This window comes from Acipenser ruthenus, chromosome 4 (genome assembly GCF_902713425.1).
Source record: "Acipenser ruthenus chromosome 4, fAciRut3.2 maternal haplotype, whole genome shotgun sequence".
Classification (NCBI taxonomy): domain Eukaryota; kingdom Metazoa; phylum Chordata; class Actinopteri; order Acipenseriformes; family Acipenseridae; genus Acipenser; species Acipenser ruthenus.
The window spans coordinates 91,072,219-91,090,482 of NC_081192.1; the positions used below are offsets into that span (position 1 = coordinate 91,072,219).

The following is an 18,264-nucleotide window of genomic DNA, read 5'->3' on the forward strand; positions in this document are numbered from 1 at the left end:
TGAACCATTAGAAAACATTTATAGGGCTCCCGAGTTGCGCATCCAGTAAAAGCACTTGCCTAGAGTGCATGATGCGCCCTGTAGTCTGGACGTCACGAGTTCGAGTCCAGGCTATTCCTTTGCCGACCAAGGACGGGAGCTCCCAGGGGGCGGCGCTCAATTGGACGAGCATCGCCCGGGGGGAGGGAGGGTTAGGTCGGCCAGGGTGTTTTCGGCTCACCGCGCACCAGCGACCCCTGCAGTCTGGCCGGGCGCCTGCAGGCTTGCCTGTAAGCTGCCCGAGAGCTGCGTTGTCCTCCGACGCTGTAGCTCTTGGGTGGCTGCATGGTGAGTCCGTAGTGTGAAAAAAAGTGGTCGGCTGATGGCACACGCTTCGGAGGACAGTGTGTGTTCGTCTTCGCCCTCCCGAGTCAGCGCAGGGGTGGAAGCGGCAACGACTAAATTTATTTAAAAAAAACTGGTGCAGATTAACTCTAAAGTAGTGAAGGAAAAAAATTACTTTTGTAGAAATTCATTTTTTTTACAAGTGAGAGTATTACCCATTTTACTCTTTATGCTTACAGGTCCTGATTCTGTTTAAGTTGATTCTGCTGGAAAAAAAGGTAATATAATATGTCCTATTTTAATTTACCATATTTTAAGAAAGTGTAAATATGTAACATTGAAACTAAAAACCACACTAAAAGGCAAGGTATTTCCAGAGTTGGAAATACAGTCTGGCAAGGTAATTTAATTGAAGTTTGAGACCAAACAGAATTAGATTTCTCTGTTGTGTCTTTTTGAAGAAATAACGTAATTGATTTGTGGTTGTGTACGACTAACTAACGTGATGTATTGTGTTTAGGTCCTGTTTTATGTGTCACCAGTCAACAGACTCGTAGGAGCTCTGATGACCATTTTATCACTTTTTCCTGGTAAGAAACAGTTGGTTAGGCTATGCAGTCATCATTGAAAGGGGCTGTTTCATACTCTAGAAATACACTTTTGTTTCTCAGCATCAATACAAATGAAAGTTATATTTTCAGTTTGGCTCTTTAAGCTTCAGTTTATTGGCAGAGAGCTCAAAAAAGGGTCTTTGTAAAGCCAAATTAAAAATATGTGGTTTGTTTTGGACATTTTGGGCTCAGTTTAATGATGAAGCAAACCACTAGCCAGTGCAAACAGTGTGAAAAATGAAGCTGTGAAAACTACTTCATTCATCACACCTCCTTGTCCTACAGGCTTCATAACATATTGTGCTGATCTTTAAAAAATAATAAAAAAGAAAGGTTTCTAAAAAAATAATACCTATTTTCTTACACACTTGTGTGAAGTGATTTATTCCAGATAATTTCATATTTTGAAATTTATCTTTTGTGTGTCAGGTTTGAAACCATATACGCAGGTGCTCTGAAGACCGACATCAAAAAATGTAATGCATATTAAAATGTAAAACTCTTCCAGAAATTATGAAGTATGTGGTGTAGGCCTATATATTAAAACAATTTTTAAAAAGAAATCTATAGAAATCTATATTTTTTGTCAGCAGCACAACATTTTTATGAAGCCATGTTCCAAATCACAGTTCCCATATAAATTATAAATGAGCTATATTGCAAATGACTAGAAGTGTTATTAAATAAATAATAATAATAATAAATGTTTATGAATGTAATGAAACACTGCAATAGCATATGCATTTTTTTGTTTAATGACTATAAATATTTCAAAATAATGCATTAACAAGTGATGCAATATTTTCTTCATCAAGATCACAGCCAAAGCATTCCTGATAACCAATTACAGTTCAGGGCTATCATTTTCTCTGTCAGGTCGCTCCTGACTTGCTAGCAGCATCTGACTGGCTTCTATTTACAAACTCATACTTCTGACAGTAAACAGTAAAATAAAGTCCAAACCACCATTTATTTGAACATAAAAAGGATTGTTTTGATATTTTCAATCTGTCCTGGGCAATCTATTAACTGTGGTACCACTCCCCAAGGAATTGTACTGCTTCACCACATTTGGATAGAAAACAATATGATAAAAACAATTCAATACTGATTCAATTACTCAGAATGAAAAACATGATTAAAATGCTTTCTTGTTTCCTAGGAATGATTGAGCATGGCCTTGCAGACTCTTCCCATTACAAACCGAGGAAGAGCACCTCTGAAGACCTCAATCTGATTGAAGTCCTTGGCGGTTCTGAGGACTATGTTTCAGTCTCTGTTTCAGACATTTCAAACTCCAACCAAGAAAGTGGTGGAGAAGCCAAGGAGACCTCTGGGGTGAATCAGAATGAGACCCACCAGGCCAAGCTTAAAGAGGAAGAAATGTCACAATCCTTGACTAGGGACAACCATCATCTAAAGCCCCCATCAAGAACTTCTCCGGATTCTTCAGAGAGCGACTGGGAAACCTTGGACCCCAGCGCCCTGGAAGAAGGGGCTCCAAAAGAAGAAACTCAGGAAAAAGACTCCTTCGAGCTCCCGGAAACATTTCCCAGCGAGTTGGCCCCCTCCAGAACACTCCCTATCACTGTGCAGCCCCAGCCCAACACTGGGCAGACAGTACTCGTCCAAGGCCTTGTGTCAGGGCTGGAAGAAGACCAGTTTGGCTTGCCTTTGGCGGTTTTTACTAAGGTATGTTGGTTTTTGGAGGCTTTTTTAAAAGGTAATTTAGGCGACAAAAATAATTACAGGTATTATTTTGGTGAAGTCATGTAAGTTATAATTAATTATGGACTTATTATTGGCCTTATTAAAAGGGGGACCTAGCTTTTGCATTAATGTTGAGTGCAGTGTGCAATTTCTAAATGGTTTCCTGATGATATGATTTGCTATGGAATGTCTGCCCAATGAAGACATGTTCTAATAAGGTCAGTATAAAACTAAATGACATTTATACTGTTTCCAGTAACTACGTTTTTTATTTTAAAGTGCTTTGGCATTTAAAAGCACATGTGTGTCCTTGTTTTGTTTGAACACATTTTTTGCACGAAAGCATCATTTTCTAGCTGTTGGCTATAGGTTTGGGGTGACCCTTTTTTTTTTTTTTTTTTCTCCAGAATCTGTATGGATTCTGTGGTGCTGTAACCGATCAACAGACTCCTGCTTATATTCTTTTTTACAGTCTTGTGTATTTTAGTGACATGCATCAGCACCATGATGTATTTTTTGTAGCTAAATTGTTTTTTAAAACAAGGCTCTTGGTTCCCATTATTGGCAATGCTTGGCAGCTTCTGGGCCGTGTTACTCAAAATGGACCCCTTATCAATATTAATTGACTTTTGGGTGCATAGCAAATCTACTATATTATAAAGCAGATACATACTGTGCTTTGTGCTCTTAGGTGATTGTAACTGTGTCCTGATAAAAGCAACAGAATATGATATTTGCCTGGATGTAAATGTGATCCAGCATCTGCACAGTGTCAGGTTTAATACAGTAAAGTACTGTGAAGACTCTTCCAATTTAACTCCACTGTAATATAGCCAGAGAGATCCACCTGATGCCCAGTTCAGTATATGGAGATCCCTGCCAGCTGTATTGCACTGTTTTTGTAACTGGAAACTGCTAAGTCACTGCTGGGGCCCTGTGTTAGTCAGCTGGAACATGTGATTCAGTTTAGTGGCTGCTACAGTACCGCTCTTATTTTAGTTTTTGTCTGTTAACCAGAAAGTCTGTAAAGCAGGGACTATAGATTCATGCAGTATAAATAAATATGCTTATTTCATGGATCCTTAAAGTATAAGTTATAGTCATAACCAGGGATCCTAGTTTTCTGAAATAAAAGAAACAAAATTCTCCTATTTAAAAAAAAAAAAAAATTAAAATAAATTAAAATAAAAGGCCAAAATCGAGTCGTCGTCCCCCACCCCACCCATTCCCGTTATAACATAAACAGACAGCACTATTGAATAATAACAGTTAACACAGGAAGTATTTACTGGTACATTTTCAAATTCTAAGGAAGTTACAAGCTCACCATTGCCATCAATCATTTATCTCCGAATTAGTCTTTGTTATCAGGATGGCTATTTCCAAACTCAATGACCCGAATTTTAGGAGTGATTTTTTTTTTAATCATTTTCGTCAACTTTAAACAGCTTGTTCAGTAGTAACAACGCACTGGATACTGACGTAAACTGCAGCTACGTTTCAGCATGAATGAGACAGTGTGCCTTGTTCAACCTAGACCTCTGTACTCCAGAAGCAGTTTTATTAAACAAGTATGTTTATCTGTGTTGATGATTATATATGATAAGTGTATTGATTTGGTTAACAAACAAACAAACAAAAAAAAAAGACTTGCATGTTTTTTGCTCCACCCCAAGTGTAAAACAAGAAATTCCACAGTAAACGGATTCCTAGGATCCCTGGTCATAACCACTGTATACTTTTATCAAGAAAACTTTTGCAGCATCTTTCCTAGAAATGTATTTTCAGCATATTTTCATGTAATGTATTGGTCTTAGATTGGGGTGTTTTATTTTCTTACTGCAAATGTTTAAACGGTGAGATTAAACTAACATATTTGGAATGTTGAAATAAAATTTAAAATAATTACAGTATTAAAGTGTACAACACTAATGTTTATATTTAATAGACTATGAATTAATACCAAATGTTAAATAAGTATAGGAAGCTGTGTGGTCCAGTGGTTAAAGAAAAGGGCTTGTAACCAGGAGGTCCCCGGTTCAAATCCCACCTCAGCCACTGACTCATTGTGTGACCCTGAGCAAGTCACTTAACCTCCTTCTGCTCTGTCTTTCGGGTGAGATGTAGTTGTAAGTGACTCTGCAGCTGATTCATAGTTCACACACCCTAGTCTCTGTAAGACACCTTGGATAAAGGCGTCTGCTAAATAATCTATAACCTATAAGTAGCCTTACACTGTATATGGTGATTACTTTCACATGCATATTTCTGGTAACATTTAGTAATTCTAAATGTCTAACATTGGCAATCTCATAAACCATTTGAGAAGCCAACTTCATATATTCAATGATAATGCTGGTATTGTTAACAAGAGCTAAGAAAATACATTCTTAATTGTGTCAAAACAATGTTTGTGTCATGTACTGTGAAGTCTACTGTAAGTTACATATGCAACTATAAAACAGGTGAACTGACTGAATAATGCTTGGTGTAAATTGTATAAATGACAATTACACAGAGTTTTGGGTGAGAAGTGAAAACATCACTTCATGATTGAAAGGTAGAGAATGGGCTAGTCAGTGCTCTGTTCGTGCGTCCTGCTGGAGTGATCACAGTCTTCTGTTTTTGTTGCCAGGGTTACCTGTGTTTGCCCTACATGGCCCTGCAGCAACATCACCTTCTCTCAGATGTGGCTGTGCGTGGATTTGTCGCGGGAGCCACCAACATCCTCTTTCGACAGCAGAGGCACCTGAGCGACGCCATTGTGGACGTGAGGCTGGCCTTGTTTGTTTCGTTGATGGTTTCGTTGTTTATTAACCCTTGCTTATAGTGCAGCCAGTACATCTATTACAAGTCTTGACCTGATACTGTGCAGTTCATCAAGAGATTGATGAGACATACTAACCCTTCATCTCAAGCTATTGAAGCTTAATTAGAAACCATTGGTTCTGGTGCTTTGTAATGTGATGACCATTACCTGTATATCGATCCACACAATGTAACCAAGTTCAGCTCTGTTGGTTGTATGAGTTGCATGTGGTGATCAGTTTTGGCAGCATTTTATTAAAAACCAGTTAGTGATTACTCAAATTAATTTGAATAAAATATTATAATCTACATAAATATGCATTAAAAACATTGTAAATACAGTTATGTATGGTATAGGTAGTCACAGTAGTTTTCCTCCATCCATCAAAATTTTTACTTGGCTGGACCGTAACTCCCAGAGAATAACAAACTGAATGAAACAAGTTTTTGATATCTCTAGGTTTAGTATAAAAATTAGTAATCAAAGCTGAAGCGTGTACATGTTTACAAACCCCTTGTTAAAAACACAAATATTTTTCCAGGTGGAAGAGGGTCGGATACATATCCAGGACCCTGAGCTGAGAAAGGTGCTCAGCCTGACCACAGCAGACCTGCGGTTTGCAGACTACCTGGTGAAGCACGTCACCGAGAACCGGGACGATGTGTTTCTGGATGGTACAGGCTGGGAGGGGGGAGACGAGTGGATCAGAGCTCAGTTCGGACTCTACCTGCATTCTCTTCTGTCTACCAGCTTACTGCAAGGTTAGTCCTGATGAAACTGGCTGAACAATCCTTGTGGTTAATATTTCATTTAACATTTAAAATAAATATAGATTTCAATTTGTTTTTCACGGTTAAGATGGTCAAGTGACGACACATTCACATTGATTCTGTAAATTTTTACACAAGGTCGATTTAAATGAGCTGTGATTCTCATCTTACCTACAACTGTAAACCCCCACTTGCTCATAAAGCTATTTAGTCTTTATTTAAACGCAGCAGAAAACACACACACAAATGTTCAGTCTACTTCCATTTCTTTTTTGTTCCCTCAGATAATGAAAAGATGTTGGCGGACTATGGGGCAGCATTTGTAAACACTTGGAAGATCACACACAACTACAGAGTGTGGTACAGTAACAAGCACCCTGCTCTGTCAGAGATCACACCCAGGTAAGGATACACTTGTTTAAATTTGCAGTGAGTTCTGCCATTTTAGATATGGTTTCGAGACGAATATCAAAGTTAGTGTATGTGGAGGGGAGAACACTGGTAATGCACTTTGCTCGTGTCTGCTTAATTTACTTCTCAGATTCGTGCCCAATCTGTAATGTAATAGGGCAGCAGTGTGGAGTAGTGTTTAGGGCTCTGGACACTTGACCGGAGGGTCGTGGGTTCAATCCCAGGTGGGGGACACCTAGATTGCTCCAGTAAAAACCCAACTGTATAAATGGGTAATTGTATGTAAAAATAATGTGATATCTTTTAACAATTGTAAGTCGCTCTGGATAAGGGCGTCTGCTAAGAAATAAATAATAATAATAATAATAATAATAATAATGTAATGGTAAAACTATTTCAGGATATGGTATACAGTATGTTGCGTTTATGCATGTTTTATAATATATAATAAAAAAATAATAGAAGTCAAAAATAGAATATCATAAAAGAAAACTGTAAAAAATAAATCACTTTAGTTTTGCAATATTTAATCTACTCTGGATTTATTTATTTATTTATTTATCCACCCTTCGGATGGGATTTAAAACCGAGGTCCTATTGTAAGTGACTCTGCAGCAGCAGTTTTTGATACATAGTTCACCCCCTAATCTCTGTAAGTTGCTTTGGATAAAGCATCTGCTAAATGATTAATTAATAATAGTAATGATAATATTTTAAACAATAAGTAGTGAGGCTCCGAAAAATACAGTGTTACACGGCCCCACGTGTTGCTACAACTGTTTCTTTCATTGATAACATCCTGGCAGCTTTGTACACCTATAACTTTAAAAGCTATTTTCAAAATAGCCTCTTTAGTGCACTGATAGTGTAAGGGTTATTGCCCATGGTGTCAAACAGGTAACACAGCAATAACGATCCATAATGTGGTACAGAACAGAAAAGCCAGAGCACTTGTTATGTTGTTATTTATTTTTTTAATCGCTCTTCCTACAGTGATTTAGAGGACAGATCTCAAACTCGTGCACTAGAGTGAACATTTTGAAAAGAGCTTTGAAACAGACTTTAAAGTTATAAGTGTAAAAAGTTGTCAGGATGTTAACAATGAAAAGAATAATTACAGGTACATTGTTTAAACAGTTGTAGAAACACGTGGGGGGTGTGTAACTGTTTTTCGGAACCCCTCGCCACTTACTGTTTAAGCTATTGAATTTCGAAAAAATATAAGCTTCTAAATGTGCTACCATGATTTTGACTTGTTCTGTCTTTGATTAGTGGTATTTGGGGTTATTTGTTTATTGTGAAAGGTTCTATTTATTTTATTTTTAAATTCAATTCCCTTTTAGCCATCCATTCCAAGGGCAATACAGTGTAGCAGATGTGAAACTGAGACTCTCACAGTAAGTATTGTTGTTGTTGTTGTTGTTTTTTAAATCACATTTTCAAAAAAAGCTTATTTATTTTTTGTTTGTCTTAATAGGGGTCAAGAAGTCTGACTTAAATTTATAAAACAGAGACTTGAGAAGTAAAAATTTGGCAGAATTGTCGTTGTAAAATATGTGAAAACTCAAGTCAAAGCACCATTTCATTAAGTGTGCTCCATGACATTTGGAAAACAGCTCTAACTAAGAGAAAGTGCATCATAGATTTCTGGTCACATGCTTGGAAAAAGTGATCTATCAATAGGTTTCTACAGATTCACAGTCTTTTCCTAGATGTTACACATTTGTGACTGTTGAATGTGTAGATACTGCCATCTTGTGGTTACTGACTGTATTGCATCTTATGTGGTCCTAAAGGGATTGCACAGAGGATACACAAGTCCATGGTTAAATCTAAAAAGTAATAGTCATCAGGATTTGAAGTACATAGTTCCTTACTCAATAAGGACACTGTTTTAATTATTAGACATATTGAAATGTGTGTCTGTATAATATATATATATATATGTATATATATATATATATATATATATATATATATATATATATATATATATATATATATATATATATATATATAATATATATATATATTAGCTCAAAGAGCCAGCTGCCCAACGTTTCGATATGTTGTACATATCTTTCTCAAGGGAGATATATATATATATATATATATATATATATATATATATATAGATATAGATATAGATATAGATATAGATATACAAATTGATTTCACTATCCTGGAAAAAATATTTGATGCTGGTGAATATTTAAACGCACAAAATACAATGCAGTCCTGTAGCATTGCTTTTCCATTTTCTTGTAATTAATCAGTGCACAATGAGTCAACACAACCATTTCCGAAGTTTGTTTACATTATGCTTTCGTCATGAGATAGTTATCGTTCTTGCACACAGATGGACAATGAGGATAGGTTTTCATTCTGGGGAAGTGCAATGGAAACGTAATATGGACCGTGTTAAATTGCTTTCTCACAAACATTCATTCTAGAGTTACATGCTACATGTTTACTTGCTCAACTCTTCTAAGCCAAGGTTGGTGTATAATGAACACTTAATTGTTGATAGCTTTGCAGGATCATATTTTAACAGCCCTCAACAATATTGCAACATTAATAGGTTTCTATTTTTAAAAGAAAATGCAGTTTTGCACAATAATTCTCTCTGAAGTCCTTTATTTGTAAACCACTGCTTCAACTCAAATCAAATGTGAATTCTTTGTACACTTTTAAATATGTCTCCAACAGGGGAAGAACTAAGGTTTTACTTCTGGGGCCACTAAATATACTTAGTAATTGGGTTTCGAAGCCCACACCACACAGTTTGAATGGGCGTTATCCCTGTATTACAGTTCTGTTGTAGTATGGTAAAGCAGATGCTTGGATGTTATTGTACCAGTGTTGAAGGCTACCCAAGGGCAACAGTGTCGTTTTCAGCAGCTAATTAAGACAGGAAAACCACGGAACACAAGTGCTTGCTGTTCTGTCTGCTGTATTGATCGTTTTTGCATTGTGGGAGATCCTTAGTCTGCCAGAACTTCCTTCAACAGAGCTTGCCAACAGTTGCCTTGGTAACCATTCCGATTCCAGGCTGTAGTTCCACAAGCACTCTCTTTGAAGTCAAAGTCATCCACAAAGACTGCAAAGCCACTGTTATAAAACACATGGAAAGTAATAGAAGGGGCTGTTACAATACTGAATAAAAAGGAGCAGATTGCTTAGACTGATTGGATCTGGCAATCTGTTCCTGAGGGAAATCAGCAAATGTTCCAGTATATGTATGGGATGGTCTTGCATGATTATTGTTTAACACCTACATTTCTATAAAAATAAGTTCCCATGTTATTTTTCCCTTTAGACTATATAATTTTATATTGAAAGCACAGAGGCAGTATGTTCCAGACATGTTCTACAATTAAAGTGTTTTTTTTTTGTTGGGAATATGCTTTAAATACAGTTGGGAAATAAACAAACAACAAAAAACCCTTTGTTGTTTAGAGAAGTGTTTTGTTGCCATGCCACGAAATGTATCTTTCACAGACAAGATGCTGTAATTCGTATTCTCTATCAGTAAAACAAAATCCTATAGGCTGCATTATCTGTCCTCAATATCAAATCTTATATACGTTTTCCCTTTTGATTTTACAGCTCTGTACAGAACAGTGAGCGAGGAAAGAAACTTGGTAATGCAGTGATAACCACAAGCCGCAGCGTTGTGCAGACAGGAAAGGCAGTAGGTAAGCATACACAAAGCCGTTTTTCCATTGATTTATCTGGTAGGACGTAAAGGATCTTATTTTTAAGTAAACTTTCAGTGAGAAATACATTGATTTTAATGGCATAAAACTAGCAAGGAACTACACAACAAAAGTACACTGAGTTTATTTCTTGCAGTTTTATTTACTGAAGAGTATATATTTGGTGACAGATATTGGAAATGGTTATATATTCTAAATAAGCATATATGAATATTACATGTGCACATGGTAACACTTATTATAAAATTAATATTGTTCTCTTACTGATTAGTTGTTTTTGTGGAATGCCTCTGCAACAACCAAGGGACGTGGTCTTTATACAGCTGGTCCTAATACCATGTGTTCTTGAAGACACACATTGACAGGACTGTCCTTTTATATTAAGCTAGTTACTGGGGGATGTTAGAATTTCTGGGACAGCAACTAATTGCTTACCAAACAAACAAGAGTGTTTCTTAGTGTCTATACTTCGCTTGTGCTTTCTCTCCTTCTCATAATGCAGGTCAGTCGGTCGGAGGAGCTCTCACCAGTGCAAAGTCGGCAATGTCCTCCTGGTTTTCAACCTTCGCACAGGCTGCTCCACCAGGGTACAGCGAACAGCGGGAAGCTAAACCATGACCCAACTTTCCAACAAAGAAACAAAATGCTGTGCGTCGATTTAAAAACATGCATTCCACAACTTTTTCCCAGGGACAAAACCAGTTTCATTAAACCTTATAAATGTCTTTCACCATGTTTCCAGGTTAAATAGACCAGTTGTTTGTCCCTTCTCAGACTAGAAGAGGCGTTGCGTTCAGTTGTGATTACTGGAACACATGATTACCATGTGGAAAACTTAACAGTACAAATCATTTTAAAAAGAAAAGTTCATCTAGAAGTTAAAAGTCTAGGACTGGTTCACCTCTGTTCATAATTGCATTCCAATGAGAATATTTGAAGTTAGCCTCACTTCTTTAACTGGTGCACTTTAGCTTCAAGTGTTTAATACACGCTTTTATATATGTAAGTATTAATCAAATTGTTGTGAAGATGCCTTTGTTTCCAGGTATCTTAAAAGTATCTTTAGAATACACTTGAATATTAATATTTGGAACAAATGAATGCTGGAACAGTAATTTGAAACTAATTGCATCAGAACGTTGTCTTTGAAGTCCTGTTGACTCTTTCAGTGAGAGTTATTAAAGTTGCTGAATATTGTTCGGTTGCGCTGCAGAAATGATCATGTACAGCCTCAAAACTGCACCCACCGTTTTACTGTCAATTTGTTCACAGTGGTTTAGCAGTTTTAATTGCATTGCAGACAAGTTGACTTTAAATCTGTAGTTTTAATTTATTTGATTGCTTGTAATTATTTTCCAAAGGACACTGACAGCCCAGAAATGTCACACACAAATTGTGAAAAGCGGCATGTTGTAAGGACTTTTGTTTAACAGATAAGCTTGTTAACTGTTTTGAAAATAGACCGGTAGCTAGATACAGTAAGCATGACAAGTCTGATATGTTTTTTATTTTTTTTCTATTGTATAAGTTAGCCTCTGTGGAAACTCGAAAAGAAACACATACAAACAAAAAGGCTTTGCTACCATATTAGCTGAATTTCTATCAGAAGAAAAGGGGTTGCAGACTTACCATGCCAAGCCACAGAATGCACAATTCTTACAAGACTCAAATATTTAAACAGCACCGTTTACCCATTTTTGGAAAGAAAAACACCTGTTTTGAACAGAGATCAATTGTACAAGCCCTGCAGCTGTGTATTGTACATGTCATCAGCAATTGGCATTCTAGTCCTACCTTCATGAAGGCTGGCAATAAAACAAGCAGCCTCTGTCCATATCAGGTGTGTCGTGTACCTGGATTGGAGAACAGTGATTGTCATGCGAACTTTCTGTTCTTTTATTTATTTATTTTTATTTTTTGTGGTTTGTCTCTTAACTTTCATGAAGTCTCTATTTTCTGTGGTTTTGGTGACACTCTACAAAACAAAAATGAAGTACTACTTGTAGTATGTGTGTGCACAAAGAAATAAACCCATTCTACTGTATTGCATAACTTTGCCTCTAACACAGTTTATGTTTGAAATTGACATTGAACTATGGGCATGCTGTTTGATGTCAAGTTTGGTTTGGATAAAAAAAAAATCTGTTATCTTCATTATGTGTTGTATTTAAAATCACGAGATGAATATTTGGTTGATTTAATATTGTTTTACATCAGTTTTTTTTTTCTTTTAAGAAAAGCTCAATTTTTGTGTTCCTTTTTTTGTTTGGTAAAAACAGTTGTGAAGTGTCATTTGGTTAATGAGCTAAGTGCTTTTAAAATTCTTGAAGACCAATGGGTCAAAATTTCTATTTTGTGTACAGCACTGTGTTTGGGTGTTTTATGTATGAATGTATTTTAAAATGTAAAATGTGTCTTGTTCACACTAAAAGCTGTTTCTTCAGTGACTGAAAGACCCCTTGTACACATTATTAAAATATATTGAAAAATAGCATTGAACTCTCTTTGTTTAATTTGTGTTCATTAATCTGCCAGTTGTGGATTTATAGAATAAAACAACTATAATGCTCTTCAAATAAAGAGGTGGGTTGTTATGGAGTGAAATACCGGAATCTTACCCTTCTTTTCAGTGTCCTGTTTTTACAGATGAATTGCATGACCACTTCTAAAAATGTAGGTCACTTAACAAAAGCAACAAGAGAGAGAAATTAAGACAGTTCTTACAATTCATACTCCCTTCTAGTAGAAGAATTACATGCGCATTTATAACATAACACCGTAAATTTGTAACTGCAGCAAATCCCTTTTAACAATACAAAAACTATCACCAGCAAATGCATTGAAGTACAATAATACATGGAATTAACAACGGAAACTGTTTTTGACTGGTGATACAAAACATATACATAGAGATATATTTTTCTAATGCACTGAATGATGTATGAAGGCATTGTTGGGTGTTCAGTTTAAAGTGGTTATTTACCCTGTAGCCATAGGAAATGCAATCAATATACCATCATGTCATGACACAAATGACTGCACAATACGCAGATGACCAAAACAAACCCAGTTTCTGACGTAAATAGATAATCTAGAGTACAGACTTTAAAAAAAGGATTATTGAATGTGTTGAATAGGAATTCATTCCACTTTCTATATTACAACAGTTGGACTGTGAAACAAGACACAATAAACTAGTACACATAGGGACAGATGTTTTTTGTTTGTTTGCTGCAGAATATACAAATTATCTGCTAATTTATCAAAATTTGAACCAAACAACTATGAAATGTAACATGTAAATAAGACGACCTTCATATTTGGAATGAACAAATAAACTAACTTCTGACTGGATGAATTTATCAGAAGCTGGCAGAAAACTTTTATTTTTTAGATTTAAAATACTACACTAAATAATTTAATTAATAAGCTGCATAATTTGCATGGGGAATATCAAAAATAAAATATAAATATAAATCAAAGATCAATTTTAGTGAAACGGGGGTGGGGAGCATGACAGAAGCACCCCGATCGGCCAGCCAGAACAGCCCGGGCCTTTCTATCGGACTAGTTCCGAACAGGACTATAGGCTAATCTGCATGAATGTTGCAACTTTAAAGGGACTGGGGTTATATAAGCGGCCTGCGAACCAACTTGGGTGTGTGCTGTTTATTCCATCTGCTAATAAAAGAGCTGTCAGTTCTGGAAGATAAGTTGTACTCTTGGATTCTTACTGCCACTACAATAATAAATAAAATATGTTAACGACAATAACTGCATTTGCATTGTGGTAGATGTTGGTACGAGCAATGTATCAATGTGATGTATCTTACTATAGACTTCCCCACTGTTTTGTAGTTCCATTTCAAGTACGAAATGTAACCATTACCGTATGGGTATTTACCTCCTAAAGACCCGAAACCTGAATATTGTATACCAAAGCTGGTAATAGTTTTTTTCTAATTATGCATTTTGTGTGCACTACACCCTATTGCTTTTTACGTCCCGCTGCGGCCTTGTGCCCCATGTGAAGCCAGCGGCTTGAGTCGCTCCTTCCCAGGGATCCAGCAACATAAGTCGACGGACTTTGTGATCTCCCCCCAGGCTGCTTAGCTCCTGCTGGAGCTTATTTTAATTCTCGTTTTTGCTTTTTAGCACCATACAGTATGTTTTATATAATTTATGTAATTGTATAATTAATTACCGTGTTTTGTTGAGGGTGTGTTTTTTTTTTACAGATACTGCACGCAGGCCTGTCTGCAACGTGGTGCTCAAGGCACACGAGCAGTATGAGCAGCTGCTGGGCTCAGTTGTTGTTGCTTACAATTTCAACCACAGTATCTTGATGCCGTTTTGATGACAGCTTTTAGCATCACCATTATGAAGGTTGCTAGTCCATTCTAAAAAGCAGGCTTCCCTCAGTCTCGTGTGTGGTACTGACTGAGTGGTTTTGCCAGTGGCTTTTACAGGTGGGCATCCCTGTACGTTGCCACCCATGGTGACCGTGAACCGGTGGACCTGTACTGATCCGGTACCGAGGTCACCGACCCGCTCCGCTCCTGACCCGGTACCGTACCCGTCCCGGCACCATCCCAGACCATACCCGTACCGACCGGATGCTAATGTCACCGGTCCGGTACCAAACCGGTCTTGTTCGGGTCTTGATGTGCCCGATCGATATCTATAAGCAGATTGAGGTAGCACCTGTATAACTGTATCTGTACACTGCATTGCTTTCTCCTTGCATCATACACAGGTTCTATCCCTGCGAGACATTCAAGGCCAGTCTGCCTATTGAGGACAAGCACGGCAGGTGCTCTTCCTGCCTGGGGCCAGAGCATGCCAAGGAGGCTCTGGCTAATCGCAGCTTCTGCGAGTTTTGTGCTCCTTTTTTTAAGTGCACACTTGTCTGTTACTCCTGCTCAGCACTCTTCCCCATCACCCTCTTGTAGAGAGGTGGCTGCGTCACCACCCCGTGGCTTTGTGCCAGGGGAGAGTGGACGACGCACCCCGGAAAGTAGCCCACGTAGGAAACCATCCTCAGTCTTCCTCATCCTCCTCAAGCTCTGCCTCTCCTTCCTCTCCCCTGCAGAAAAGGAGGAAAAGAGTCACCATTCTACCATTCCGGATCAGATGGAAAAGCTCTGGACAGCTGTTTCCCACCAGTCTTCCTGGCACCGTCCATCAGCAGCTCCTGCTGTTTCCCGTTCGATGGATGCCGTATACAGGATGCACGATGTGGAGAAAATGTGGACAAGATGCTGCAGCGCTGTCACTGTGTGCGGGAATCCACTAAGGAGTTTGTTCACCTGCTTCCCATGCTACCACCTCCAGTATGTAAACCCGTTGCCAAGGGTGATGTTCAGAACCGGCCCACAACTGCTCACCGTGGAGGCTTTAATAGGTTCTGCCGCCCTGCTCAGACAGAAGCCACAGGCTAAGCAACAGCCCTAGGAATTTGCTGCCACAGGCCCAGGGCCCCTTATCAGGGGGCCATCTGGACTATTGGCGTCAGTGCACCACAGACATGTGGGTGCTTACTACCGTTCAGACTGACTACTACTCACTGCAGTTCAAGCACGGTCCCCCTCCCTTTTGGGGCATGACTGCGACTTCAGTTATGGACCCACAGGATGTGGTGTCTCAGGAGGTAGTAGCTGTGCTGCAAAAATGGGTGATTCGCATGACAGACCCCCTCCAGTTGGAGGAAGGGTTCTACTCCAGGTACTTCCTAGTGCCCAAGTGGGATGGTGGTGTCAGGCTGAGCCTCGACCTCAGACAGGTCAACCTGTATCTGAGCCTAAGGAGGCTCAAAATGTTGACAATGCAACAGCTGTTGCAGTCAATCGGGCCAGGTGACTGAATCACCCTAAGAGCCAACGGTGAATCATCCTAAGAGCCAGCTCACGCCTTCCCAGACAGCTTCCTGTCTAGGAGTGTGCTTGGACTCCAGGGTCATGCTGGCCACTCTCAACAGAGCACCCACAGTAGCGACGTTCCAAAAACTTCTGGGCTTGATGGCAGCAGCTTCCCAGACCGTTCCATTGGGTCTCCTACACATGCGCCCTCTGCAATGCAGATTGTTCAAATCGTCTAAGATCCTGGTTTATATTCTCTATATACTGCTCTACAGGTTGGTTTCCGTGATCAGTCTAATTTAATCCACTTGATCGGATTAGCTAATTAACTTCATCTTATTAGTAAGCTGCAATTGGAACTCATTTTGTTCAGTTCCTGTGGGTTTTCTAGTCCCAGCATTAGTCAGCTTAAAATGGACTAAACGCTGCAATGGACCGTCAATGTTGCCTTTCCCATAATATTGGTACATTACACACTTGCCCCAGGAGTTGCATTGAGGCTGTGGAAGAAGCGATCTGGACCAAATGGGAACCAAAAGGGCAAATTCTTGCTTCATCCTTCTGAATGAGAAAACAGGGCACCATTGAAAATCAGATGTGGGTTTATTGCAATTGAATAGCACAATAATGCTTTCAAGTGAGGACGCTATGGCTAGGAGTACTCTATGATTTTAAAATCGCATTAGCTAAGAACTGTGCTGTTTATAGTCATTTCATAAACAGAATACCACAAAGTCAGAAGTGACAAAACTGAAAAGATAATCTCTGTATTTGAATCCAATATCAAGCTAGCCAAGATAGGAATAACAAGGATGTGCTATTCACATCCGAATAAAGGACCTGTTATTCAAAGAGTTTAGTAGCTGAACTGTGAAGACAGAAAAACATTCCAAATTTTAACTTTAGCTGCTGTGGATGATGTAACATCTTAAATCAGACTAGGAGGGAGATGGAGTACGGCAGGAATGCAGAGAATGAGCAATATACAGTATATTTCTGAAGATGCTTAAAATGTGATCTAAGTTGATATTTTAGGCCCCAAGATGTTACAATATCCAAAAATTAGTTTCCAGATCTTTTGTGAATCTTAACATGATACATTTCACATCAATTACAGGTATTAACCAACCTTTTGTAGGCTGCTTTTTTCACAATCACATTGTTCAGGTAGTGTGGAAAGGGTTTAAATGTGCTGAACATTCTCTTCATTTATAACAAATTAAAATCTTAAAAAAAAAAAAGGAGGTGGTCTGGGCATTTATTCTCTAACCAGTGTAAATGAGAAGCAAAACGAGTTTGAATTACAATACAGTATACTGTATTCGCAAGGTTGTTTGATAAACTGCACAAAGTCACATTTTGTGTTCAATTCCAAGGCAGATTATCTTTATTGATATTTGCGTTTAGGCCCAGTCACTTCACTTTTTTGTTGCACTTTGTTTTTGGTGAATTTCTTACAGGCCCCTTACCTGAAGTTTCTAGCAGCAAAGACCAGATCCATTGTCCGCAAGTCAAACTTGCCCCTCCAAATAAATACCCAAGTAACGTATCTACAACTTGGAGCAAAGTGCAGAGTACAGCTTTCTTGGTAAGACTTTAAAATAAGTGTCCGCAATTCCAATGTAACTAACACATGATTTCCTACTGATTTCAAATGAAATTCCTATTGAATTCAAAAGTCACAAGCATGACTTCATAACATTTCCCTTAATACACATGAAATAATCATGAACACTTATCTTTGTATCCCTGAACAGACAATCGTCCGCTCCTTATACACATTATTTTAAAAGAGTAAGCTGTCTCACAAGTGGAGTGGGACAACCCCGTATTTTTTGTTTTCCAGGAATAACAAATGGCTGGTGATATGGCATTTATTGTCCATTTAACCTCAACCCCACGCTAACTTTCCCAGTATCATTGATTAGATAATCGTTCTATTTCTTTGGTATGGTATGCGGTTTACTGTCGTTTTGTAGTACCCACTTAAGAAACATGTCTAAATGATTACTTTTCTTCCGACTGCATTATTACAAATGGAGGAATACCTTA

General features: G+C 38.2%; 1 protein-coding gene across 1 annotated transcript in view; it reads left to right on the plus strand.

Moving 5' to 3' along the window:
* Positions 1-12,854, plus strand: part of LOC117400332 (late secretory pathway protein AVL9 homolog) — a 30,790-nt gene extending 17,936 nt beyond the window's left edge. Inside the window, exons 8-16 of the mRNA XM_034000147.3 lie at positions 564-602; positions 845-914; positions 2,098-2,627; positions 5,281-5,415; positions 5,996-6,215; positions 6,509-6,626; positions 7,979-8,032; positions 10,245-10,333; positions 10,857-12,854. Coding sequence (XP_033856038.1) covers positions 564-602; positions 845-914; positions 2,098-2,627; positions 5,281-5,415; positions 5,996-6,215; positions 6,509-6,626; positions 7,979-8,032; positions 10,245-10,333; positions 10,857-10,972 — 1,371 coding nt within the window. The 3' untranslated portion in view covers positions 10,973-12,854. The remainder of the gene's footprint in view (positions 1-563; positions 603-844; positions 915-2,097; positions 2,628-5,280; positions 5,416-5,995; positions 6,216-6,508; positions 6,627-7,978; positions 8,033-10,244; positions 10,334-10,856) is intronic.
* The last annotated feature ends 5,410 nt before the right edge of the window (positions 12,855-18,264 follow it).